Source organism: Vipera ursinii, assembly GCF_947247035.1.
Source record: "Vipera ursinii genome assembly, chromosome: 16".
NCBI lineage: Eukaryota > Metazoa > Chordata > Lepidosauria > Squamata > Viperidae > Vipera > Vipera ursinii.
In genome coordinates this window covers 2920044-2946869 of record NC_139529.1, presented here as the reverse complement: position 1 = coordinate 2946869, position 26826 = coordinate 2920044, and the positions used below count along the sequence as shown (strand labels likewise).

Below are 26826 nucleotides of genomic sequence, written 5' to 3'. Positions count from 1 at the left end.
ATTTATAACCCCCAGCAATCAAACCAATTAACAAATCACTTCTGATAGGGAGCTTTAATCAAAAACAATTAAGAAGTAAGTAGGGAATTCCTTTTAAAATAAAGTATCTTTCCACACAGCAGAAAAGAACATTTGAAAAGGCCCACTTGGCGGAATGAGATAGAAATCAGAGATCCCATAACCCAAATCTTAGCTGTTTGAATTTGGGAAACATAGCAGTTGCTCTGAGGATCTCTCTCAAAGTTGTGTTGTTGTTGTTGTTGTGGGGTTTTTTTGGTGGCATACTAGGTATTTGAAAACATCTACCACATTCCATTCAGTTTTCTTCCCTAACAAATATACCCAGTTTTTAAATAGTTCCTTGAAGAACTTTCTGTATGGCTGAGTGCCTCCTGGCTTGCTTTAAGTAGAGGAGTCAGGATGGCACCAGAGCTTGAGATGAGATTTGTTTAGTGCTGAATAAAGCAAAATGGTTACTACAGCGCCTCTGATTTGGAGACCAGTGTTTTATGAATGCAACCTAAAAGTGCATTAATGTCAGGACCCACGTCTTAGGAAGACAAAATTCTTGGAGTCAAATCTATTCCAAAAAGAATCTTTACTATGACATGCTTGGTTGTAGGAAACGAGACAGGACTTAATATTATCCCACGAAGTAAACCCTTATAAAGAGTTCCTGGTTTAACCCCCCTTAACTCCATTTGGTCGGTCCCCCATCCTTTATCTCGTATCATCCATCTCGTGGGAAAAAGGAACTTAGGATCCTTCATGTTTATTGCTCTCTTCCGTGACACAAGCCAGATGCTAGCCCCCCCCCCCTTTTGTTTCCCCAGTTCAAAAGGCTTCTCCTTTCCTTTGAAATGCCTAATATCGGTTCAATACACATCTATTCTCTTCGGGAGATGGCAGAATCCATGGAATAATGTTTGAAACATTCCATTTATGAATATGATATAAATGGATTCTGACAATTAACTTTAGTTCGGTCACATTTAGAGTGTGATCTAAAAACTTATCTATTCGAACAAGCCGGCCTGGCCTGATGGGTTTGGGTTTTAACATTATTTTAACTAACCTACTACCTTGGGCACAATCATTTAACTTTAAATCTTGTATCCTGTATTCTTATTTTTATTGCCCTGTACACCGCCCTGAGTCCTTCGGGAGAAGGGTGGTATATAAATCAAATAAATAAATAAATATTAGCCCAGGGACTTTCTCGCTGCCTTCGGATTATTATTCCTCTGTTGTCTTTAAGATGAAGACAACTTTGCTGTCTTTAATTCATTCCTTGTCATCTCTGCCTCGCTCCAGTTCAAAACTTTGGGGTTTTTTTGCAATTATTCGTGAAACAGAATAAACATTTTCTGCGGCACTTTCATGTCTACTACTGTCTTTTATTCTTAAGTCATAGATATTGAGGAAAGGATAGGGGCTTCTCTTGAATGCTTTTCCTGTTTTTGAGGAGAATTATGTGACTGAGTAGAATGTTGTACTGAACAAAAATGTGCTTTAACGTTTAACTCAAGAAATCACATGAAAGCTTGTTTATTAAGCACTAAAGCTTTGGTGTGATTTCTTGAGTTCTTGTTACAGTGGTTGGGATTCACACCACTTGCTGAACCAAGGCATGTCACGTCATGTGTCAACCTGGTATTCAGTTTTCCAGCCCACTAATGTGCGTGTTTTCTGTCCAGAATATCACGGATGTGGCTGGTGATGTAACAGACTTCTTCTCCGAACAAGACGTCTTAGGCTCCTGATCAGCAAATATTAGCCAGATCTGGGAGCGCTTTTGCTTCCCTGCCCAAGGATTTCAGACCCTGTAAAAGGCCACGGAGTAAGGAAGACCAAATTAGTTCATAGCTCAGATGTGTCCCTTATGGGCCAGTGGCACTTTCCTCAGATCCCACCGTTCGGGAATTCTGGGAGGGGAAATCCCGAAACATACCAGGAGAAGGCTGTGCCACCCAACCCTTCTTCAGATTCCGATGGATTCAGTGGAAAGGCCACCAAAATGTTGGCTTCCCAGATCTCGTCATGTTCTTGTAGCTAAAGTTATTTGGAAGTAAATGATGGGACAGAATCAAATCCATCTCGTGGGTGGAAATTTGTCCCTCGTCTCTGGAGGTTTGCCAGGAGACTGGCAAAAGTTTTTTGGGTACCTGAAAGGCGTTGGGAAATTAACACGACCTACTTTAAAAATTCTGCTCACCAGATGCATCGGGAAGAAAGAACAGTCTGCCTTTCCATCAGAGGGCAAGAGATGGGCGTAATTCAAAACCTCAGAGAAGGCTTCTCTCAGCCCGCTTTTCTTTCTTGCCCTGCCCACTGCTGATTCCACACACACACATACACACACACACACACACACCCTTAATAGCTGAGTCTGATGGAGTAGGGAGGAAAAATCAGGCTTGCAACCCATTACTAGAAAATGCTGCAGCTTGGGTTGAAGATACTGTTCCCTCGATGCAAACGTACAGTGCAAAAAGCATCTCTGAGCAAGCCTTTATCAAAGTGCATAAATTATAGAGCAATAAGGAAGCACATAAGATTATTCAGATGCCAAATCCCCAGAATTTAAGATGAGAAAATCAAAGTAGAAGCCTTGCTTGTGCCACGTGATCCTAGCTTTATCCATTATCACTGGCATTGTTTCATGAGCTGAAAAGAGGCCTGTGCAAGTGGAAAAGGGCAGTCGTAAAACGCAGCCCTAAGAAGAGACTATGAATTGAGAGATTCCTGCAGGACAGCCAATATATTTAGCATATTCAAATTGTGCTTTATAAATGTTACATGCCAGATTTTTTTTTCTAGAGATGCTTATTTCATCTCCAGAAATCCATATTCTTTATCGACCAGCAAGCATACATAGGTACTCCTTGACTTACCATGTCAATTGGGACCAGAGTTTCCATCATTAAGTGACGTGGTCGTCAGTTACAACTGTGTGACTTAATGGCAGCAATCTCTACAATCCTGGCTGCCGTCGTTAGCTGAATTCCACAGTCATTAGGGAAGGCAACTTCCTGCGGGCTGCCCCAAACCAAAGTTAGTGATGAAGCCGGCAGGAAGTCGCCAGTACCGGACTGGCAGGCAGGTCAGTGGCTGCTGCTGGGTGGGGAAGGGAGTAAGAGGGCACCCAAGAGACATCGGGCAGGTCCAGCGGAGTGCAAGAGGTGCCGTGTGTGTGGGAGGCACAGTGGGGCTGCAGGAGGTCTTCTCCCAGAGGGGAGCTGGCAAGTGGCGATCACCCCGTTGTAGAGATGCTGGAACAGCCGGAGCTCCAAGTATCGGTTGTAACCACCGCTGGTTTAGTGCTACCACAACTTCTGAGTGAGTGAGCGCCTGTTACGCGTCCCAGCTTCTGCCAACCTAGCAGTTCGAAAGCACGTAAAAATGCAAGTAGAAAAATAGGGACCACTACGGTGGGAAGGTAACAGCGTTCCATGCGCCTTTGGCGTCCAGTCATGCCGGCCACATGACCACGGAGACGTCCTCGGACAAGCGCTGGCTCTTCGGCTTTGAAACGGAGATGAGCACCGGCCCCTAGAGTCGGAAACGACTAGGACGCGTGTGCGGGGGAACCTTTACCTTTTTTAAAAACTTCTGAGCGAGCGGTTATATATGGAGGACTGCCACTAATTCCACTTTTTTCTGTCTTCTTCACTCCAGCTTCTGCATACGAAGACAAGCCGGCTCTACTGCATCTGCTGTTCCTCTGGCAAGTGACTTGGCTCCACTTTTATCATGCAGCCCCCTCCTCGGACAGCCCCCCCGGGGGTTGGAGGCCCTCCTCTCGCTCCTTCCTGGAACATGCATTGGCGCAATGGCCCCTACGGTAGGCGGGCAAACGCCCCCACCTCTGCTGCAGCAGCGGCCGGACCCGTGCAACCTGTGACAGACCCCTTTGCCTTTGGCAAGCAAGTCCCCCGCAGCTCCCCACTGAGCAGTGCCCCCCAAGGAGACCCAGCTCCTGCCAAAGGCTCTTCTTCATCGGCTTTCCCTCCACCAGCTGCTCCCCTTCACCCATCCTGTGGGGACCTTCCTCACGCGCCGACTCCGTCGTTAACGTCTCTCTCGGCCTCCCAGTCGGGAGCCGGCGGCTCACTTCCCATTTCCGCAGCCTCCGTGTCTACCTTCCCCAAAGGGGTCACCAACAGCACCGAAATGCATCCAAGCGCGGAGCACGGCCCCCCACGCCACCCGGTGGAGCAGCCTCAGCCCGTGATGATTGCCCCCGAAAACCCTCTTTCGACTTCCGTCCCGGACAGGCCGTCGGGTGGGCCTGATGTGAGTAGGAATCCCGGCAACCCCGGTGGGGTCCCGTCACCGTTGCCGGCCTTCTCCCACCTTCAGCAGACAGTGCCCCAGTGGATGCCTCCCCCAAGTTCCGCCTACTTGCCTTACCCGGAGCCCCTGTCCCGAAATGCCTTTGGGAGCGCTGCACATTCCAGCATCTCCGTTTCCCATCCGGGCCCCCAGCTGGATCTCCACCCAACTCCCCCTCACCAGCCTGGGCTGCCCGGCGTTCCCCAGGCGCCCTTCACGCTTGCTGAGGCCTCCGGGGTGACTCTGCCCCCCAGTAGCGCTTGGCAGGGCCCCGGGGGCACCAACACTTGGGCCGGCCAGCTGCCCCAAGAACACTTTTACTTGCAGCCCCTGGAAGCGACTTATCCTTCGGGGCCCCTGACTTCTCAGGAGAACATCCCCCCCGGCCACGCCCAGGGGCCGTCTGAGGCTGGGAGTCGGCCTTGCCCGGACGAGGCCAATTCAGGGACGATCTCCATGTTCTTCAAGGGGGACGAGGCTGAGAACGAGGAGATCCTGTCCTCGGAGAACAACGGCCACGCTGCCAGAGCGGACCCGGAGGCCTTCCAGCAGACGATGGGTCACACGTATTACCAGCCTTTGCACGGGCACCCAGGGCCACCGGCTCATTTCTCACCAGCCCAGGCTAATGCGGCTATGGCGGCAGAGGCAGCAGCCCAGGAGGCGGGCACCCAGCGTTTCCTTAGACCGGCGGCCGTCGTTCCGCAGGCCAGTGAGAAGACACCCTTCCATGGAGAGGACAGAGCCGGCCTCGTTCAGCAAGCCGGAGGCTGCTCTGCCGGCGGGCTGTACGAAAGTGTGGAAAACCAGGAGTGCCTTCAGAACCAGGAAGTCTTGCCGAGGGAGCCTCCCTCGCAGGGCCGTTCCTCCCCCGGGGCAGCCTCGGATTCCAGCCGCTACGCCTCGCTGGCCCCGCTACTTCCCAAGAGCCAAGCCGGGGGCAGCCATCTGGAAGGAGGACCCAACCTGGAGGCCCCCAGCGGGTTCCCACGGCCCGTCCGGCCCGACAGCGTCTCGTCTAACTATAGCAACTTGAGCCCCAGGAGCGCGGCGGGCCCTGCCCGGCCTCAAGAGCTGGGCACCTTCATTCAGCAGGAGAGCGGGAAGCCCGAGCAAGAGGCCTCCCGCGGCTTTTTTAAGCAGATTGACTCCTCTCCACTAGGAGCAGATGTGGGAGCGCAGGAGCCTGGCAAGAATTACCACAGCCCCCCCTCCCAAGCGCTGACGCCCAGCCCCCCCAAACCCACGGGGGTTTTTCAGACCAGTGTCAACAGCTGCTTTGAGCCAGTGAGGTCCCACAGCCTGGGCGTCAAGCCCCCGGAGACCGACCAGGCGAAGGTGGTGGCCGAGCTGAGAGAGGACCGTCCCAACCAAAGGGGTGCCCAGAGAAGCTCCGTGCTTTCCGTGGCCTCCCCGGGAAATCTGGAGCAGCCTCCAGACAATCTGGAAACACTCTTCCTGCCCCCAGCCCACTCCTTGGCCCTCTCCCTTGCGGGCAGCGGCGGAGGGCCCCGGCAGCCTGCCGGCGGGGCAGGGATGGAGAAGAGGTCGAGTGCCAGAGCTCAGGGCCTGGGAAAGAAGTGCGAGAGCCCGGCCACCACCCTTTGGGCGCACAACGAACTGCCCAGTTTTGGAGGCAACGTGCTCCTCGCCCCCGCCGCCCCTGCGGTGTACGTCCCGGCGAAGCCGTCCGCCCGGGTGGTTCAGCCCCAGGAGGAAGCGTTGCCGAGCAAGCCGGGGTCCCACGCCGGAAGCCTCCCGTCTGAAAACTTGGAAAACCCGCCCAAGCTGGGGGACGAGGAGGCCGTTTGCTCTCAGGGGAGTCTGGGTTACGCCAGCCTCCTCTCCTCCCCCCCGACGGAGACGCTCCAGAACCAGCCGATCTTGCTCGCCCCGCCGAGTCAGGTTGGCAGCTTGGCCCCGCCAGCCGGCTCCTCTCTCGCCCTTCCGGTGGGCCAGCCGGAAAAGAGCCCTTCCGCCAAGGAGCCGGGCACAAGTGGGGGCCCTCTGCTGGGCAAGAGCGGCAGCTGCAGCTTCCCTGCTGAAAACCCGCCCGTTGGCCGAGTTCACTCAAATGCTAGTTTCTTCCACGGCCCACTTGGCGCAGCTGAAACGGCGGCCCCCAAGTCTCTGGCTCAGTCCGGGCCTCAGGTCCCCCTCAACCTAGCTAGGGAAGGCCCCCAAGCCCCCGCCACAGAAGGGCTGCCTTCGGAGAGTGCTGGCCAGCCGGCCGCCAGCGCTCAGCTCTCCCACGCCGCTGGCCTGGCTCCACTTGGGGGGCCCAGCAGTAGCCTAGCTGGCTGGTGTCAGAACCCCTCCAATTGCCCGGAGCTTTCCAAAGTGCTGGATCTGGCCGGCACCAGGCCTCAGAGCAGGGCCGGGACTGGGCCTCAAGGGCTCAGCCAGCCCCTTTGGGGCAGCCAGGGCTTTCCTCTGGCGCCTGGACCGGCCGGTCCCGCTGACTCCCACGCTCGAGGCCCGCAGCAGTTCTATCAGCAGGTCACAAAGGACCCGGGGCCCGTGGTGCCCTCCGAGCGAGGCGTGCCCTTGGAGCAGGGCCCGGCAGCTTCCCGGCACCCTCCCCTTTCCCCCAACCTCCAGGTGCCGCATGCTCGGGGGCTGAGTCCGAAGCCTTACTCGGGCGCTCCCTTGGAAGGCAGCTCAGCCCCGCCACCACCCAGCCACCCTCCGGCCAGCAGCGACTTCAGGCAAGATCCCCGCCTGCCCCCCGGCGTCGGGCCTCCTCCTGGATCGGCGGCCACCAGCGGCCCCCAACCTGCTCGCCCCCCCTCGCACCACGAGCAGCAGTACCCTCCTTCGCAGAACCCCCAGAACACCTACGGCCTGCCCCCCAACTCCTACTACTACTACCAGCAGCCCTACGACGGCTACTCCTACCCCCAGGTGGATCCGAGGGCTGCTCACCTCGACTACCAGGTAGAGTGAAACGTGCTCTGGTCCTCTTGGGCCATCCTCCGGGGGGACCCCTCCCCCTGGGCTGGGACTGCAGGGGCGATCCTGCGTTCACATTTAGCGGGGAGGTGGGGTTTCTTCAGTGAAAACTCTTCCCCCCTGGAGAAATTGTAGGGGCCGTTCTTCAGACTAGGGATTTCTGCTGAAGGGCAGAATTGTTGGCCAGGGAGGAGATTTTTGCCTTCCGAGGCCGCCTCCGATAGGCTCTCCAGAGGTGGCAGAAGGTGGTCATCCAAGCCCCCAGACCCCCGAGAACGTCAGCCCCGGCGGCTGCCTTGCAACCTGAAGGGCTCTGAAATCACACTGGCCTTTTGCTAGCAGGGGTCGCAATCGGCTTGTGTTCAATTTAATTTTCACCTGGAAATTTGGCTTCTGTTTTGTTTTTGTTTTTTGATGCTTCCAAAACCCGAGAAAGCGTTGGGGGGGGGGGCGACCAAACGTTTGGCTGGCCTCTTGACTTGCTCATGAGGTTAAAGTAACCCTTTTTTTGGTCTCTCGGAGGATGCCTACGGCCGGTACAACGCTTCCTACACCCAGTACGACCAGCCAGCTGCCTATCGGGAGACGGGGAGTTACTGGTACCCTGAAGCTGAGCGGCCCGGTTCCAGAGCCAGCCACACTTCGGAGAGGCCGGTCTCCCGGTAAGCGGCGTTTTGCAAAAGAGGCGGAGGAAGCGAGAAAGCCGACGGAAACGTTTTTAATTTGGCCCACTTTGGAAAGTGGAAGTCCCTTTTATCGAGCGGGCCCGCTAATCGCAGACGTTCCCGGGAATAAACCCTGGAAAAGGGGATGCGTTTTCCGAAAGCTGGGGGCGATAAGAGCATTCTTACCGGCCTTCTGAGCTTTTCTTCTAGGTCACGTTGGTGTCTGCCCCTCTCTTTCCTCAGAGACATGTTATTGACTTTCTGGTAGGCCTGCTTGGATGTTCTCTACCTGACCCATGCAGACTGCAATAATATGGCTCAGGGCCCTTTGCTCCTGGCGCCTAGTGGAGTTTTTTGCAGTTTTCCTTCGCTGGCAGAGTTCCTCGTGAGATTGGATACTTTCAAAAACTATGAGAAAAAGAGGCTGGGTGCTCAAGTAGGCTGGTCTTTCTCCTCTGGGCTGAAATTTTGCTCACAAGTAGTCCTCAACTTACCACTGTTATTAGTATAGAACTGTGGTGGCGAACCTACGGCACGGGTGGCACAGGTGGCACGCGGAGCCCTCTCTGTGGGCACGCGCGCCGTCGTCCCGGTCCTAGGCCTTCAGTTGGGTTTTATAAAACCTTTTCGCTTTAGGCCTCCGCCGCCGTGTGCACAAAAAGAAAAAAAGGTTCAATCAAATCAATTTCAACTTCTCGCAGGGAAAAAAAAAGTTCTCGCAAAGTTGGAATTGATTGATTGAACTTTTTAGTTCCATCCACTCTGCCGTTACCGCCGCAGCCACGCCCACCCCATGGGCCACGCCCACCCGGCACCCGACGATACGTACGTGGGTTTTCAGTTGCAGTTTGGGCACATCGGTCTCTAAAAGGTTCGCCATCGCTGGTATAGAGTATAGAATTCTCTATTGGCCAAGCGTGATTGGACACACAAGGAATTTGTCTCCGGTGCATATAAGCTGTCAGGGTACATAAAAGCAATAAGTGATAAATCATAGTCGTTAAAAATACATTCATCGTAAAGGTTCAGCACTTAGTCATAGGATACTAAATAAGCAATCAGCATAAATCATATTAGGATAGTAAATAAAACAATATAAATCATAAGGTACAAGCCACAAAACTATAGTCATAAGAAGATGGGGAATAGGAAGGATGAGAAGAATAAGAGCAATATGGCCTCACTCGATAGTGTGACAGTGTTGTGCGAATTAGTGGTTTAGCAGAGTGACGACGTGGGGGGAAAGACTGTCCCTGTGTCTAGTTCAGGGGTAGGCAACCTCGGCTCTTTTATGACTCATGGACTTCAACTCCCAGAAATCCTGAGCCAGCATGGGGGAACTATGGCCCCCTCATGACTCGTGGACTTCAACTCCCAGAATTCCTGAGCCAGCATGGCTCAGCTTGGAAACCTCTCCCTTTCCCCTCAGCATAGCTGGCTCAGGAATTCTGGGAGTTGAAGTCCATGAGTCATAAAAGAGCCGAGGTTGCCTACCCCTGGTCTAGTTGTTCTGGTGTGCAGTGCCCTATAGCGGTGATGGCGAACCTTTTAGAGACCGAGTGCCCAAACTGCAACCCAAAACCCACGTATGTATTGTCAGGGGTGGCCCATTGGGTGGGCATGGCCTATTGGGTGGGCGTGGCTGAGGTGGTCACGGCAGACTGGGTGGGACTAAAGTTCAATCAATTCCAACTTTGCAAGATTTTTTTTTCCCCGCGAGAAGTTGAAATTGATTGATTGAACTTTTTTTTTTTTACACACAGCGGTGGAGGCCTAAAGCGAAAAGGTTTTATAAAACCCAGCTGAAGGCCTAGGACTGGGACGACGGCACACGTGCCCACAGAGAGGGCTCTGCGTGCCATCTGTGGCACGCGTGCCATAGGTTTGCCATCACGGCCCTATAGCGTCATTTTGAGGGTAGAGGTGGAAAGAGCTTATGTCCAGGATGCGAGGGGCCTTGTAGATATTTTCACAGCCCTTTTTTTGGCTCGTGCAGTATACAGGTCCTCAAAACCTGGCAAAAACAAAGCAAATCATGGTCACATGTCCATGGAACCTTGCAAAGGGCCATAAATGCGGTGAGAAGGTAAGCAGCAACCTCCGAACCAGGTTGTAAATACCTTTTGTGGAGGGTCATCATAACTTGAAGGGGTCCCAAGGCAACTGGTTTACAAGCCGAGAACTTACCAGCATGGGGTACCTAAAATTAGCCCTGTAGAGCAGAAAATCCAGAAATATATTGGTTTATATCTGGTTGATTGCAGTTATATCCTATGCTTATGGGGGTTTTCAGCCACCCAGATCATGGTTGTTCCAAAGCTGCTTTTCCAGAAGGCGATTAGACTTTCCTTTCCAGAATCGATCACCTTCCACTTCCAGTTTTGTTCCTGAGGAAGAACTGCAGAAAATAGATACAGTAGGATTGACATAAACATCCTGATCTTGGGGAGGGAGGGGGGGAGACAGAAGTGGGGGTGGGTGGGAGGTATCTGGCACTTCTCAAGAAACAACAAGCTGATGTGTTTCAACTGTGTGCTTTTCAGCAGCGCGTCACGTGTGTTGCTAGCCTTGGGACTTGTGAATTTCAATCTTAAATCTTTTCTTTTCTCCCCCCCCCTCCAATCCTTCCCCAGACAAGATTATCCCGATGACTATTACACCAACAAAAGTGGATGGAATGGCTACTTTGGAGACTATTACTCAAATCTGTATGATAACGGAGGTAAGGATAGGCTCCGACATCAAAATATGCCAGTTTTAATATACGAATTCCCCCTAGCAGAGGCCAGATTTTATCTCTTTCATCTCTGTAGAGGCTATTTAAAGACATTAAAAGTTTGAGCAAACTACAAGTAGTCCCTGACTTACAGCAACAATTGGGGACCGCATTTTGGGCATTGTGTTGTTACAGTCTTAGGTTGAGGCACCTGCGTGACCAGACATTTTTGCAGTGAACACTACAGTTGTATGAGTCCATTCTTCCAAACAGGTGTTTTTTGATAAGGTAAAGGTAAAGGTTCCCCCGCACATGCGTGCTAGTTGTTTCCAACTCTAGGGGCCGGTGCTCATCTCTGTTTTAAAGCCGAAGAGCCAGCGCTTGTCCGAGGACGTCTCCATAGTCATGTGGCCGGCATGACTAGACGCCAAAGGCGCACAAAACGCTGTTGTTACCTTCCCACCGTAGTGGTCCCTGTTTTTCTACTGGCATTTTTACGTGCTTTCGAACTGCTAGGTTGGCAGAAGCTGGGACGAGTAACAGGCGCTCACTCTGCTACGCGGCACTTGGGATTCGACCCGCCAAACTGCCGACCATCTGATCGACAAGCTCAGTGTCCTAACCCACTGAGCCACCGCGTCCCTGTTTTTTTGATAGAAACCAGCAAAAAAAAATTGCAAATTGCTCCCGACTGTGGGAGACTGCAGCTGGCCATAAAATCAAGTTCGTTCCCAAATGTGGGCACATTTTAGACTTGCCAGACGAAATTTAAAAAGGTTGTTAAGCAACGAGTCGTAAGTTGAAACCTGGCTGTGTTTCAGGGACAGAGACCACTTGCACCCACCCGTAAAAAGATGCTAGTTAATTCTTGGCTATCCCTGATCTAAGTCCCGCTGACTGAGAGGAGACACGGGCTGTTGTCCCTTTTGAACCAGCCGTATTTCAAAGCAGTAAATGCAGAGCCTCCATGGCGACTGATTGTCCCGTTCTTCTGTTTTAAGATCGTTACCCTTCAAATTATGACGCCAGGTTCCGAGATCCTCGGCTTTATGACCAGAGGTATTGGTACAACACGGATCACAGCCTTTACCCAAAGAAAGAACCCTATCAGCGTGGAAACAGGTTTGTGAATGTTTGATGCCTCCGGGGTCCAAATGGATTTGGGAATGGTGACCTTCTGGGCCATTTGGGGGGGGATGTGCGAGCAGAGCGAAGCAAACAGCATGAAAGACAGTTGGGACTGCTTGAAAGGGTCTTCCACCAAGAAGGCTTAGTTCTTAAGCATGACTTTGCACCGAGGCCGTGGGGTCTGCTTCACACAGGGAGGGTAAAATGAAGCCTCAAGACTGTTTCAACTGCTGGGCTGCTTTGCGGAGTCTGCAGCCTGCTTTACAGCTTGTCAGACTAACCCCCTTGTGTGTTTGAGCTGGAAGCTTTTGATCCAAGGGAGTGCTCAGTTTGAGGTTTGGCATGGAAGTCCAATAAAAAAACACCCATTTTTTATTGACTAGAACAGAACTGAATAGAATCCTAGGGCCTGAAGAGACCTTTTAAGTCTTCTAATTCCCAACCCCTTCCCCATGACAGGAGACCTCATATTATGCTGGACAGATGGTTGTCCAGTCTTTTCTTGAAAACCTCCAGCAATGGTGCACCCACAATTTAGGGCGAGGGAAAACAAGCTTTTTAACGAGCTTCCATCCATTGTTTCTTATCCCACCCTCAGAAAATTTGGATGGTACTGTAAGTCCCTTCTCTGCATGGCAGTCACTCATGTACCAGAAAACAGCTATCCTGTCACACACACACACACACACACACACACACACACACACACCAAATTTCCTCTCCTCATTAGGCTAGACCAGGGGCGGGCAACCTTGGCTCTTTTATGATTTGTGGACTTCAACTCCCAGAATTCCAGAGTCGGCATGTCTGGTTCAGGAATACTGGGTGTTGAAGTCCACAAGTCATAAAAGAGCCAAGGTTCCCCACCCCTGGGCTAGACAGAATAGAGTAGAGTAGAATAAGAATAATTAATAGAATAGAATTAGAATTAAAATTAGAAAGAATAGAATAGAATAGAATAGAATAGAATAGAATAGAATAGAATAGAATAGAATAGAATAGAATATATGGAATGGAATGGAATAGAATAGAATATATGGAATGGAATGGAATGGAATGGAATAGAATAGAATAGAATAGAATAGAATAGAATAGAATAGAATAGAATAGAATAGAATAGAATAGATGGAATGGAATGGAATGGAATGGAATGGAATGGAATGGAATGGAATAGAATAGAATAGAATAGAATAGAATAGAATAGAATAGAATAGAATTCTTTATTGGCCAAGCATGGCTGGACACACAAGGAATTTGTCTCCGGTGCAGAAGCTCTCAGTGTATGTACGAGCAACAGTGATAAATCATGATCATAATCAACATAAAAATACATTCACTATAAATCATAAGATGCAACACTGAGTGATAGTCATAGTATACTAGTTAAAAGAAACCCAACAAATCATACTAACTAGTTCTCTTAGCTGTTTCTCATATTATTTGTCTTCCATGCCCTTTATCACCTTAGTTGCTCTTTTCTGCACTATTTCTAGGGTCTCAGCAACTTTTTTATATGGTGGTGAAGAGATCTGGATGCCGTATTCCAAGTGTTTAGCATGAAGTGGTACTATCGGTTCATGTGACCTTGATGTATCAATGCAGGCCAAGACCGCATTGGGGGTTTTTTTTGTCAGATGCGGCACACAGCTGCCTCAGACTGAAATGGTTGTCCAGTTGTTGTTGTTGTTAGTTGCGAAGTCGTGTCCGACCCATCGCGACCCTATGGACAACGTTCCTCCAGGCCTTCCTGTCCTCTACCATCTTCTGGAGTCCATTTAAGCTCACACCTACTGCTTCAGTGACTCCATCCAGCCACCTCCTTCTCTGCCGTCCCCTTCTTCTCTTGCCCTCAATCTTTCCCAGCATGAGGCTCTTCTCCAGTGAGTCCTTCCTTCTCATTAGGTGGCCAAAGTATTTGAGTTTTAGCTTCAGGATCTGGCCTTCTAAAGAGCAGTCAGGGTTGATCTCCTCTAGGACTGACCGGTTTGATCGCCTTGCAGTCCAAGGGATTCGCAGGAGTCTTCTCCAGCACCATAGTTCAAAGGCCTCAATTCTTTGGTGCTCAGCCTTTCTTACGGTCCAACTTTCACTGCCATACATTGCAACTGGGAAGACCATAGCCTTGACTATACGCACTTTTGTTGACAGGGTGATGTCTCTGCTTTTTAGTGTGCTGTCTAGATTTGCCATGGCTTTCCTCCCAAGGAGCAAGCATCTTTTAATTTCTTGGCTACAGTCCCCATCTGCAGTGATCTTGGAGCCCAGGAAAATAAAATTGGTCACTACCTCCATTTCTTCCCCATCTATTTGCCAGGAATTGAGAGGGCCGGATGCCATGATCTTAGTTTTCTTAATGTTTAGTTTCAACCCAACTTTTGCACTCTCCTTCACCCTCAACAAGAGGCTCTTTAGTTCCTCTTCACTTTCTGCCATTAGAGTGGTATCATCTGCATATCTTAGGTTGTTGATGTTTCTTCCAGCAATCTTAATTCCAACTTTTGATTCATCTAGCCCTGCCTTTCTCATGATGTAGGACACCAAATTCCTGGTGTTCAGCCAGAGTCCATCTGTTCTACACCTTGGCGTTTGGTTTTCTCCTGCCTAGGTGTGTTGTTGTTGTTGTTAGTTGCGAAGTCGTGTCTGACTCGTCGCGACCTCACGGACAACGTTCCTCCAGGCCTTCTTGTCCTCTACCATCTTCTGGAGTCCCTTGAAGCTCACGCCTCCTGCTTCAGTGACTCCATCCAGCCACTTCATTCTCCGTGCCTAGGTGTAGGACCTAATTTTTCTCACCACTGAATTTCATTTTGTTAGGTAGGGCCATTGTCAAGATCCATCTGGATCTTGAGCCTATCTTCTGGGGTATTGGCTATTCCTGCTGGCTTGGTGTCATCTGCAAATTTGGTGACTTCTCCTTCTATCCCCTCGTCTAAATCGTATATGAAGGCTGGGCCCAAGACAGAACCTTGGGGTACCCCACTGCTTACTTCCCTCCATGTAGATGCACTTCCATTAAGGACTACACGCTAAGGAAAGGCGGGGGGGGTGTGAATGAAGTTAAGGAAAAGGAAAAAAAGTGATTTCTGACTTTCTTTTTGCTACATTCAATTACACAGTAAAATAAAAGTCTCAACTTTTTACTGACAAGTACTAGCCGTTTCTATAACGACAATTATTTAGCCATCGAAAACCAAAATCCCAAAATCAAAACTTCATTTTTATTTCTTTTGAGCGGAACTCCAGAGTCACATTCCCAGTGGAAACAAAGCTAGTGATGTTCTTTTCCTTAAGCAGTCAACTTTGCAACCTCTGCCAATTCCAACCCTTTTTCAATCCATTCTCCCATTGTGGGAATTGATGCTTCTTTCCAGTTTTGCACATATAAGATTCTCCCTGCAATGAAATGCCTTTGTCCGTACACTGCAGGATGAAGGCCTCTTCCGCCTGTTTCCAACCGATACGGTCCTGAACTTTCTTTTGCCGGTTGGGCCCGCCATACTTGCCGATGTCGCCAAGCCATCTTGTTTGAGGTCTCTTTCGTGGACGCTTTTGATCAAGTGGGATCCATTCTATGGCTGACCTGGTCCACTTGCCCTCGGTTCTTCTTGCTAGGTGCCCCCCCCTCCCCATTTCCTTTTCAAGGCCTTTACTCTTCTGACCCCATCGTATACTTTCTGTCATGGTTCCGACTAAATGAGACAGTTCAAAGAACATTCCAGCATTGTTTATTCTAAAAAACCTATAATAATGAGAACGAAGCATCGGCAGTCATAGATAGAGGCCAACATCTGAATTCTCCTCCCCTGAACACATCGTATCCAACACGATTCCCTCCCTTAATTTAAACGTCATAAATCACATTCTCCAGTTAGTTTAACACGCAAAGCTTCTCTTCTGTTCTATTTCCCATATCGTTAAAAAAAACAACTGGGGTAGCATTCTCCTGCCCCCACCCTCCACCCCCAGCTTCATTTTTCAAAAGCAAAACAGTTTAAAGGGAAAGGCTGCCTCTTATATTGTCAAGACAAAAACGTCCAATGTTTGCAGCATTGACACACTTGTTTCTTCTCTAGTCCACGCGCAGGTCTTTCTCTCTTGTAGTGTTGACCATGTATCTTTCCATAGCTCTTTGCGCCGCTCGTCTACATAGGTACACACACACACACACATACTCACACGCAGATACATATGTACATGAGGTGTAACTCTTGTGCTGCGGTGTTCCTTCCCTCTCGCCCCCTGCAGTCACGAGCGGTACGAAGACCACTGGCGATACGACCCTCGGTTTGTGAGCAGCTTTGATGAGGACCCGGAGCCGCGGAGGGATCCCTACGCGGACGACAGTGACTGGCGCAGTGTCCACAGCGAGCATTCAGGACACAGCCTCCACAGCTCCCGCAGCCGGCAGAGCAGCTTCAGCTCCCGTTCCCAGCAAGTAAGGAAGCCTTGCGCGTTCTCGGCCGGGGTGTCTCAGCCGCCTCAAGACGGGTGGACTACAACTTGCAGAATTCCGTGGCCAGCGAGCCCAAATTTGACGCAGCTGACTTCCTGTGGTGTTGGCTGTGCCTAGCTGGGGCAATTTGATTCCCTCCAGATCGCCTTAGCTTCGTGCTTCTGTTGGGGGGGGGGGTGTCAAATGTCCCGATTGCTTACCACAGTCGGAAGAATCGCTTTCAGCCGCTTCACCTCGGCTTTTCTTTTGTCCCTCAAGAGGAAATTAAAAGTACGCTCGGCGACAGCATCTCGGCCCCGAGAAATCCCTTGATCCGCTAGCGTGTTTTGGTTTCACTTAGTGAGAAATGGGACCTCCCAGTTTATCGGTGACACTGTAGTGTGTTCCTGGATTTCAGAAAATGAAGCTTTCTGAATGGCTTTGGGAGCCAAGAGTGGTTTGCAAACAGCAGAGCATCTGTGTCGCCTTCTGTGTGCTGCTCTGGTTTGGTGGTGGTCAAATACCGTTAAGACAGTTGCGTCAGGGGTCCCCAGTCCCTCCTCCCTGGCCCAGGACCAGTCTGTGGCCTGTTGGGAACTGGGCTGTGTGCTCTCTCCCTCCCTCCCTCCCTCTTTCTCTCTCTTCTTTCCTCACCCCTCTCTCTCTCTCTCTTCCCTCTTCTCTCTTTCTCTCTTCTTCTTCTCCCTCCCTCCCTCCCCTTCTCTCTCTCTCCTTCCCTCCCTCAAGCCTTCTCTCTCTCTCTCTCTCCTTCCCTCCCTCCTTCTCTCTCTCTCCCTCCCTCCCCCTTCTCTCTTTCCTTCCCTCCCTCCCTCCCCCTTCTCTCTCTCTCTTCCCTCCCCTTCTCTCTCTCCTTCCCTCCCTCCTCTCTCTTCTTCCCTCCCTCACCTCTCTCTCTCCTTCCCTCCCTCCCCCTTCTCTCTCTCCTTCCCTCCCTCCCTCCCCCTTCTCTCTCTCTCTCTTTGTCTCCTTCCCTCCCTCCCTCCCCCTTCTCCCTCTCTCTCTCTCTTTCTCTGGAGCTAGAAAGTTTGGGGACCACTGGCTTACATGGCAGATAAATGACAAACAGGAAGGCTGTCTTCCTTCCTTCCTTCCTTCCTTCCTTCCTTCCTTCCTTCCTTCCTTCCTTCCTCCCGCCCGCCCGCCCGCCGTTTACTGGCCTTGAGGCCTCACACAGCATCCAGACTAAGGAGGCTCCTGTTTCTTTGACGCTTACCTACCCTTCTTTCCGTCTCCTCCAGAGCCAGCGATATCGAAGCAACCACGACCTGACTATGAACGCCTATGATGGTGACCCTCAGCCACCCTCACTCCATGAAGAGTATTCCTCCTCGAGATACTACATCAACCAGCCACCTTTGAGCAGTTACAATCCCTTGCCCCAAATGCCTTGGCCAGGTGTAGAGCAAGGTATTTAAAAAAAACTCTGTAGTGGCGCTGGAGGGGGCTAGTAATTCCACCCGGCTTTGTAGTTCATCTCCTAAAAGTGATGTACTCTTCCTGGGGTGCAGGCAGTTCTCAACAAACACAATCAGCACCAGAATTTCTGTTGCTGAGCAAGGCAGTTGTTGAGTGAGCCACATCTGATTTCATTGCCTTTTTGCCAGGGTTGTTATGCAAATCACTGCAGTTGTTAAATAAATCATATGGCCGTTAAGTGAATCCAGCTTCCCCCATTAACTATGAAGCCCGTTGGGAGGGTTGCAGAAGGTGATCCCATATGAAATAGAACAGAATATGAATTGGAATTAGAATAGGGCGGCATACAAGTCTCATTATAAATAAATAAATAAATTGGAATGGAATGGAATGGAATAGAAATAGAAATAGAATAGAATATGGAATAGAAATAGAATGGAATTAGAATTTAGAATAGAATAGAATATGGAATAGAAATAGACTAGAATTAGAATTAGTATTTAGAATAGAATGCAGAATAGAATAGAATAGAATAGAATAGAATAGAATAGAATAGAATAGAATAGAATAGAATAGAATAGAATAGAATATGGAACGGAACAGAATATAAATAAGAATAGAATAGAATAGAAATAAGAATAGAATAGAAATAAGAATAGAATTATGGGATAGGATAGAATAGAATAGGATAGGATAGGATAGGATAGAATAGAATAGAATAGAATAGAATAGAATAGAATAGAATAGAATAGAATAGAATAGAATAGGAATAGAAGTCGAAAGGAATAGAATAGAATAGAATAGAATAGAAGTCGAAAGGAATGGAATAGAATAGAATAGAATAGAATAGAATAGAATAGAATAGAATAGAATAGAATAGAATAGAATATGGAACGGAACAGAATATAAATAAGAATAGAATAGAAATAAGAATAGAATTATGGGATAGGATAGGATAGAATAGAATAGAATAGAATAGAATAGAATAGAATAGAATAGAATAGAATAGAATAGAATAGAATAGAATATGGAACGGAACAGAATATAAATAAGAATAGAATAGAATAGAAATAAGAATAGAATAGAAATAAGAATAGAATTATGGGATAGGATAGGATAGAATAGAATAGAATAGAATAGAATAGAATAGAATAGAATAGATCTGGAAGGGACCCTGGAGGTCTTCTAGTGCAGCCCCCTACTCAAGCAGGAGAACCTATGCCTGTGGTGGTGAAACTATGGCATGCGTGCCCTCTGTGCGCACAGCCGTCTGTGGGCACACGCGCACCCTCGCCCCACTCCTAGGCCTTCAGCGGGGTTTTATAAAACCTTTTCGCTTTAGGCCTCTGCCGCTGTGTGGGGGGGAAAAAAGGTTCAATCAATCAATTTCAACTGCTTGCAGGGAAAAAAAAGATCTCGCAAAGTTGAAATTGATTGATTGAACTTTTTAGTCCCACCCAGTCTGCTGTTACCACTGCAGCCACGCCCACCCAATGGGCCACGCCCACCCAGCACCCAACGATACATAAGTGGGTTTTGGGTTGCAGTTTGGGCACTCGGTCTCCAAAAGGTTCGTCATCGCTGACCTGTGCCATCTCAGACAAGTGACTGTCTAGCCTCTTCTTAAAAATCTCCAGTGATTTACACGTTGCAACTGTTGTAAAATGCACGGTGGCTGCCAAGCACCCACATTTTTATCTCACGACGGTGGGGATGGTGCAGTGGCTGTGAGCGTGACGACCGGTTGGAAGTCACTTTTTTTTTTGGCAGTGCCACTGTAACTTTGAACGGTCTCTAAACAAACGGTTGTAAGTTGAGGGGCACGTGTCTTGGAAGATGGTGGAATGTTTTTTTTCTGCGATTCTTGAAAAGCTTGCCCTGGGTACAGATTCACTGCATGCCAGGCCTCCAGGGCAGCAGTTCTCATCCCCCTGAAACTCCCAAGACGTGCAGACTTCAACTCCCCAAACACCTGAATAGGTTTTAGAATAAGAACTGGGCACATTTTTATCTGTATATCTGTACTAAAGGAAGTCAAAAAACATTTTTCCTATCTTTTTTTTTTGCACTTTATCTTACTGGTTGGATTCTCTCCTTTTCACTCTATTTTCAGCCACTTCCCATCCACCCAGGTTTTTATACCCCTCTTGTATTCACTTCTTACTTAGCAACTCCAAGACGTGCGCGGACTTCAACTCCCAGAGTTCCCCAGCTGGTATGGTGGAAGTCTGCACATTTTAAAGCTGCTGATTTTGAGAAGTGCTGCTCTGGCGGGAGGTGTTACATGAATTCTCGTTCTCCTGGGGATTTGAAGGACATTTTGTGGAATTGTAATAAGACGTACCTTTGAGTACGTCTTGAATGTTGCTGAGACTGAGAAGCGCTGCTCTGGGGATATAGAATAGAATAGAATCTGGAAGGGACCTTGGGAGATCTTCTAGTCCAGCCCCCTGCTCAAGCAGGAGGAAATTGTGGGGAAATTCTCCCTGAATTCTCTCTCTGCTTGGGATCTGGAGGAAAATTCGGTTGGGACATTTTGCGGAATTGTAATGAAAACGGTTCTATCTTTGCTTCCCCGGCAAGAAGCGAAAGCAAAATACGCTGGGAATCCCCGCTGGGTCGGCGGTGAAGCCTGATGGTTTGATCGCCCAGTTTGCTTTCTCGCCCTTCCAGGTCCTCCTGACTTTGGGCCCACCAAACCTGCACGGAAGTCTTTCTGTCCCCTTTTTTACGTAACCTGTCTGCTCTCTTGTTTCTTTCTCGGCTGCAGTCCCTTCCAGACCGTTGACTCCCGAGAAGTTTTCCATGCCTCACGTCTGTGCAAAATTTGGGCCCGGGGGTCAGCTGATAAAAGTGCTCCCCAATCTTCCCTCCGAAGGCCAGCCAGCCTTGGTCGAGATGCACAGCATGGAGGTGAGTCAGGAGAACCAGCCGGCCGGGTGGAAAGCGGCTACCCCGTGCTTAGTTACTGGCAGCCTTTGCGTTACGGCCACAGCTGACCCCAGTGCTTACGTTGCTAAGTGAAACGCTTGTCAGGTGAGCTTTGCCCCATTTTACAACGGCTGTTAAGTGAATCTGGCTTCCCCATGGACTTTGCTTGTGGGAAGGTCTCAGATACAGATCACGTCACACACACCCACACACCCCATGGGACGCTGTGACAGTCATAAATGGGAGTCAGTTGCCTGGCATCTGAATTTTGATCATGTGACCAGGGGGATGCTGCAGTGGTCGTGAGTGTGAAAAACCGGTCATAAGTTACGGTTTTCAGCACCGTTGGTTATTTTGAACAGTCACTAAATGAACTGTTGTAAGTCAAGGGTGATTTGTGTTCATTTATCGAATTTAGGCATCGCCTGTCTCACAGCGATTCAGGGCAGTGGACTGGTAAAAACCATAAAACCATGTAAAAAAGAGACAGTTGAAGTAGACTGAGAACAGGATGAGAAATAAGTAAAAACTAAGCAGAAAGAGTGAGCGCCTGTTACCCATCCCAGCTTCTGCTAACCTAGCAGTTCGAAAGCACGTAAAAATGCAAGTAGAAAAATAGGGACCACTACAGTGGAAAGGTAACAGCGCTCTGTGCGCCTTTGGCGTCTAGTCATGCCGGCCACATGACCACGGAGACGTCCTCGGACAAGCGCTGGCTCTTCAGCTTTGAAACGGAGATGAGCACCGGCCCCTAGAGTCGGGAACGACTAGCACGCGTGTGCGGGGGAACCTTTACCTTTACCTTTAAGCTGAAAGAATAATTTGAAAGGCAGAGGGAGCGTCCTCCAGGCACCAACCTCCCCAAAGCTGCATGGCGCTCTTTGAACCCCACATGCCCATCCAGAAGGCCGGCGGGGGGGGGGGCAATCCCACTTTTTTGGGGAGGGTGTTCCATAGGGCAGTGGCAGAGAAGGGTCTCTTCCTAGACCCCGCCAGTCAAAATTCTTCAACTGGCAGGATTGGACCCTCCCCGCCTGACTGGGTGGGACAGGTCAATGTAATTGGGACAAGACACTGGCCCATGTGGACTAGCGTCTTATATGGCTTCAGATTTGTTGTGGCAAGGCAAAAGGCTCTTGGATTTCACCCCGAGAGTTTCCCAGTGGATTGCACAGCCCAGAGCAAGTGCTTTCAACACCAGAAGCATCGAAATGTTCTTGCTACTAGACTTGGTGGAGCCGCCGGGTACAAAACAAAAGTATGATTTTAGCGCCTTCAGTTCTTCTCCACTGGGTAGGAGTTGCTACTTCCTTAAAGTCTGACTTTTCCACAAAAAAAAGGCAAGGTTTGTTCCTTCCCTGCTTTGGTTTTTAAATCAAACTGTTTTGAATGTGGAGAAACAGGGACTGAGTTGCGCATACACCCCACTTTGGAAACGCTTGAAGCACAAAAAGCTCCTCCGTATCTCGAAGCAGCCCATTTTGCAGATGACCGGTTTGGAATTCTGAATAGCTGCAGAACATTTGCACACTCCTCAAATGAAATTCTTCTTGCAGAACAGGGGAGACGTTAGCCCCGCGAGGTAGACCAGGAGATTAACTCCGCAGAAAGGCTAAATCTGTTTTCATGGAGATCGACTGCGGTAGCAAAATCCTGCCATCTGATTGTGCTGGAACACCCTGTGCCTCTTGCACTTCGCTCAGTCTGCCTGAGCTGCTTCTGAACATTATACCTCCTTTCTCACCAGGGTGGGGCAATGGTTAGAACGCAGGATTGCAGGCTGACTCTGCCTGCCGTCCTTTCGAGGTCAGTAAAATGACGCAGATTGTTTGGGAACAATATGCCGACTCTATGAACTGCTCAGAGAGTGTGGTAAAGCATCATGGGGTGGTATACAAGTCTAAGTGCTCTTGCTGTTCTCTGCACTTAAGAAACGCTCCAAGCTTTTTTGCCTAGGCCAGTGGTGGCGAACCTATGGCATGCGTGCCAGAGGGGTCACTCGGAGGCCTGTCTATGGGCACACGTGCCTCGCTCTTTGGCTAAGATTTCGCAGCAAAATGCCATTTCTCAAGCCCCTTCCTAGCCAAAACAAGCCTCCAGGCAGAGAGCGCTGTTTTCAGCTTTGAATTATATCAAATCTGACACCAGAAACAGACTAACAGATGACCTGAGGGCTGCATGTTGTTGCTCTCAAACTTACAAAATATAAGCCAAGGTTAGACAAATTATCAGCATGCATACAACAGCAAAAATCACATTCATGGTTCAAAAGCATGCCAAATACAAACTTTTACCTTTCAGTTAAAAAGTTGCTTGTGTCGTTGAAAGCTCTGTTATTGTGTTCTCTTTTAAGACAAAAGATGTTAATGTAGGAGTTGTTCTTTCTAAACTAAAATCTCAGTATTCAGATTAAATTGCCCTGTTGGCCCTTTGCGAAAAATAAGTGGGTTTTGGGTTGCAGTTTGAGCACGCGGTCTCTAAAACTTCACCATCATGGGCCTAGGCAGTGCTTGCTGTCTGCCTTCATCAAGGTTGTCTTCTCAGCTCTTCGCAGGATGTTCTCAAGTTCACAAGTTAGTCGCCCTTTATCTTGTGTGGGGTGACCCATATCACTTTGTGGGTCACGAAGGCGGCATCTGCAGCACCCGTCTTCAAGATAGCATCTCCCCCCAGGGAAGAGGAGCTGTCCCAGGTTGTATTTGTGATTCTTGTCTCTTCACAGATGCTCATGCAACACTCTTCCGAGCAAGAGGAGATGAGAGCTTTTCCTGGCCCTCTCACCAAGTAAGTTCTCGAGGCTTTGAGGAGTCGGGTTTGATGCCGTCGGGACCCACTTCGACCCCACATCTTAAGAAAGCAGAACTCTTGGAAACAATTTCTTCCAACAGGAACTTTTATTAAGAGTAGTTGATAGTAGGCATAATAGACAGGATCTGAGATTTCCCACGCAGAGTATCCCCAAACTAGACCCCACCCCACCGTTCGCCCATCCAGTGTGGGACAGGTGTTAAATCCATCGCGGGGGAAAAGGGGAGATGACATTGATCCGTCTCCGGTTCACGCAGCGATGGACAGACGGCGGCTTCTTCACGCCTTCCTCTGAGAGTGGGGACATAAACCAGGCACTGGGTTAAACGTTCCTTATTCCCTCCCCTGTTCTAACTTGACAGTTTAGGAAGATAATGAGCAGAGAGAGATAGTGCAGGAAACAAATTGTTACTTGGTAGCCAGCAGAAAACACAGGGGTAACAAATGAAGCAAAAGGTTTACGTTGTTCTTAATAGAGGAAGCAAAAGCGGGGCACGTCCCCCCTCCCCCTTGGGAGAATGGCAGGACCCCAGGAGAGGTGAGATTTGGCCTTAGATCAGCGGGGATAGATAGAAATGGTTGGACCGTAAGAAAGGCAGAGCGCCAAAGAATGGAGGCCTTTGAACTCTGGTGCTGGAGAAGACTCTTGCGAGTCCCTTGGACTGCAAAATGATCAAACCGGTCAGTCCTAGAGGAGATCAACCCTGACTGCTCTTTAGAAGGCCAGATCCTGAAGTGGAAACTCAGATCCTTTGGCCACCTAATGAGAAGGAAGGACTCACTGGAGAAGAGCCTAATGCTGGGAAAGGTTGAGGGCAAGAGAAGAAGGGGACGACAGAGAATGAGGTGGCTGGATGGAGTCCCTGAAGCAGTAGGCGTGAGCTTCAATGGACTCCAGAAGATGGTAGAGGACAGGAAGGCCTGGAGGAACGTGGTCCATGGGGTCACGATGGGTCGGACACGACTTCGCAGCTAACAACAAGAAAGATAGAAATGAAATAGGAATGGGTTCTGACAGATGCATTTTGTTCCGGGGTAGTTCACAGATGACCACTTTGACTCTTGATGACGTTCAAAGTCAGGAAAGTCTTGGGGCGGGCTTTGTTTCGGACAGTCCAAACTGATATTAATCCTTGGAGCCTTGCCTTCCCGTCTCCACACTTAGCGGTTGTCCTGACAGCATTGCCAGCTGTTGTGAATATCAGTACTGAAAGTGAAAGCTTTGTTTCCCCGAGGGCAGCCAAACGCTTTGCAGACAGAAACTGCAAAGAGAAGCGTGGGTTGTGCCGCAGGAAGAAGGCCATAGTGCAGGGGTAGGCAACCTCGGCTCTTTTATGACTCATGGACTTCAGCTCCCAGAATTCCTGAGTCAGCATAGCTGACTCAGGAATTCTGGGAGCTGAAGTCCATGAGTCATAAAAGAGCCGAGGTTGCCTATCCCTGGCCTAGTGGGAGACAGCAGCAGCATGAGCAGCATCAGACCAAGCAGCGTAAATCAGATGCATTTATTGGCTGGATTCAGACACACCGAACCACGAATGGCTTTCATTCCCCCTGCAGTAGTTGTGCCTCTGGTTTGAAACCCAGAGGGGGTTAGTTAGGGTTTCCGAGACGAACCACCTGACGCAAGAATTTGCCAGCTTGCAGACTGAGCTCCTTTCCGTTCCTGGGGCGCGACCTCTTGTGATCTGAACCGTCTCAAACGTGGCTTTCTTTTCCTCTTGTAGAGATGACACCCATAAAGTGGATGTTATTAATTTTGCCCAGAATAAGGCCAGCCGCTGCTCTCAGAACGATGCCCTGATTGACAAGGAATCAGCTCGGCTTCTCTGGGACTTCGTCGTTCTCCTGTGCCGGCAAAATGGGGTAGGTGCTCTGGGCTGCCTTGGCCCCCCCTTTCCAGGCCTTGCATAAACCGGTTCTCCAGTTCCGGCTTGCAGGCCTTCACGCTGGTTATCTCCAAGCTTGGCAGATCCAAATGGGCGATGGGAGGAGCTGAGCAGCAGCTGACCCTGGGACACACACACACACACACACACACACACCGGTCGTAAGCGTCTCCCAAAACCGCCACCAGCCTTAATGCCTTTGATTTGGCCGCAAGGAAAACGGGAGAATAATAATTAGTTGATACGATACGGGTTTGATCCATATTGATTTAATTCACGCTGAGCCTGGTTAGCTTAGCTCTGCCTTGACAAATGCCTGACTGAATGCTGGCTTATAAAAAAGCCTTCCGGGCCGATTTGCTGAATAGTTAATTTTATAACGTTTGAAATAAAAAGGCTCACAGTCAAGAACTCGTTCTGCCGCCCATCTGCATCAATTCCATGCTTTGTTAAATAAGGAAGTCTGGTTAAGTTCCGCCTCAGAAACGGAGAAGGTTTAAGAGTAGAAAATAAGTTTGGGCAAGTTTTGTCTCGGGCATCTAATTGGACTAGAAAAGATGGATTTTGAAATAGATCCTTCAGCAGATCTGATATTCATAGCTGATCTTCCGTTTTCAAGAAAGTAATCGTGCTTGGATTATTAGCCTGTTGCTTATCAGAGGTAGCTCGCGTGATGGGGAGGGGCACAGTTTATTGGGGTGTTTTCAGGATGAGTCCCACTCAAGTGTTTTGGAACCCTGCCAAGCTTTGCTCTGCAGAAGTTTGAAGATAGATGCCTTTGGTTTCATTATCGTGTTAACCAAACACTTGGAATCAATCTTTGCCTTTTGCCCCAGAGTTTCAGTAGCTCCAGCCATTTTGTACAAAACGGGTTTTTCTGCAGCTCTGCGTTTCTTCTCAGTTATGTGGGACATAGCTGAGGTCAGGGTTGGGGCTAAAATGTCCTGGACTTCTTTTTATGTTTTACCAGGTTGTTGATTTCATCACAACAACTGGAAATCCAGTATGTTAACCCCACCCCTTTATTGGTTAGTGATACATTCACAGATCTGTGCCCTCTCTAGAAGAGCCGTGGTGGAGCAGTGGGCTGATGCCTCCTTAAGTAACACCAGCTGCCTGCAATTAGTGCAGGTTCGAGTCCCACCAGGCTCAAGGTTGACTCAGCCTTCCATCCTTCCGAGGTAGGTAAAATGAGGACCCAGATTGTTGGGAGCAGTTAAGCTGACTTTATAATAATGCCGCTTGGGGGTTGTGTGAAAGCCCTAATAAGCTGGCATATACATAGAATGAAGGCTACTGCTTAGCTTGTAAGCCGCCCTGAGTCTTCGGAGAAGGGCGGGATATAAATGGAATTAAAATAAAAAAATAAAAAACTTCTTGGGACAGCGTGGAGACATCTTGAGTTAATTTTTAAGTAGGCTGGACTTTCCACCCTGACATTTATTTATTTACTTACTTACTTACTTACTTACTTACTTACTTACTTACTTATTTATTTATTTATTTATTTATTTATTTATTTATTTATTTATG

At 49.2% G+C, this 26826-nt stretch overlaps 1 protein-coding gene across 7 annotated transcripts in view; it reads left to right on the top strand.

Moving 5' to 3' along the window:
* The window catches only part of SEC16A (SEC16 homolog A, endoplasmic reticulum export factor), a 60508-nt gene that overhangs the window by 5080 nt on the left and 28602 nt on the right, over window positions 1-26826 (top strand). For 6 of the 7 annotated variants that reach the window (XR_014493903.1, XR_014493904.1, XM_083375016.1 and 3 more), the window contains exons 2-10: window positions 3679-7272; window positions 7810-7949; window positions 10586-10674; window positions 11670-11790; window positions 16042-16231; window positions 17488-17656; window positions 20436-20578; window positions 23319-23380; window positions 25132-25270. Coding sequence is in view for 5 of the 7 variants with exons in the window: in XM_083375016.1 (XP_083231142.1) it covers window positions 3754-7272; window positions 7810-7949; window positions 10586-10674; window positions 11670-11790; window positions 16042-16231; window positions 17488-17656; window positions 20436-20578; window positions 23319-23380; window positions 25132-25270 (4572 nt within the window). In the remaining 2 variants the exon portion in view is untranslated. Of the gene's footprint in view, window positions 1-3678; window positions 7273-7809; window positions 7950-10585; window positions 10675-11669; window positions 11791-16041; window positions 16232-17487; window positions 17657-20435; window positions 20579-23318; window positions 23381-25131; window positions 25271-26826 lie in introns of those variants that run through there. The other variant, XM_083375018.1, reaches the window with a different exon arrangement.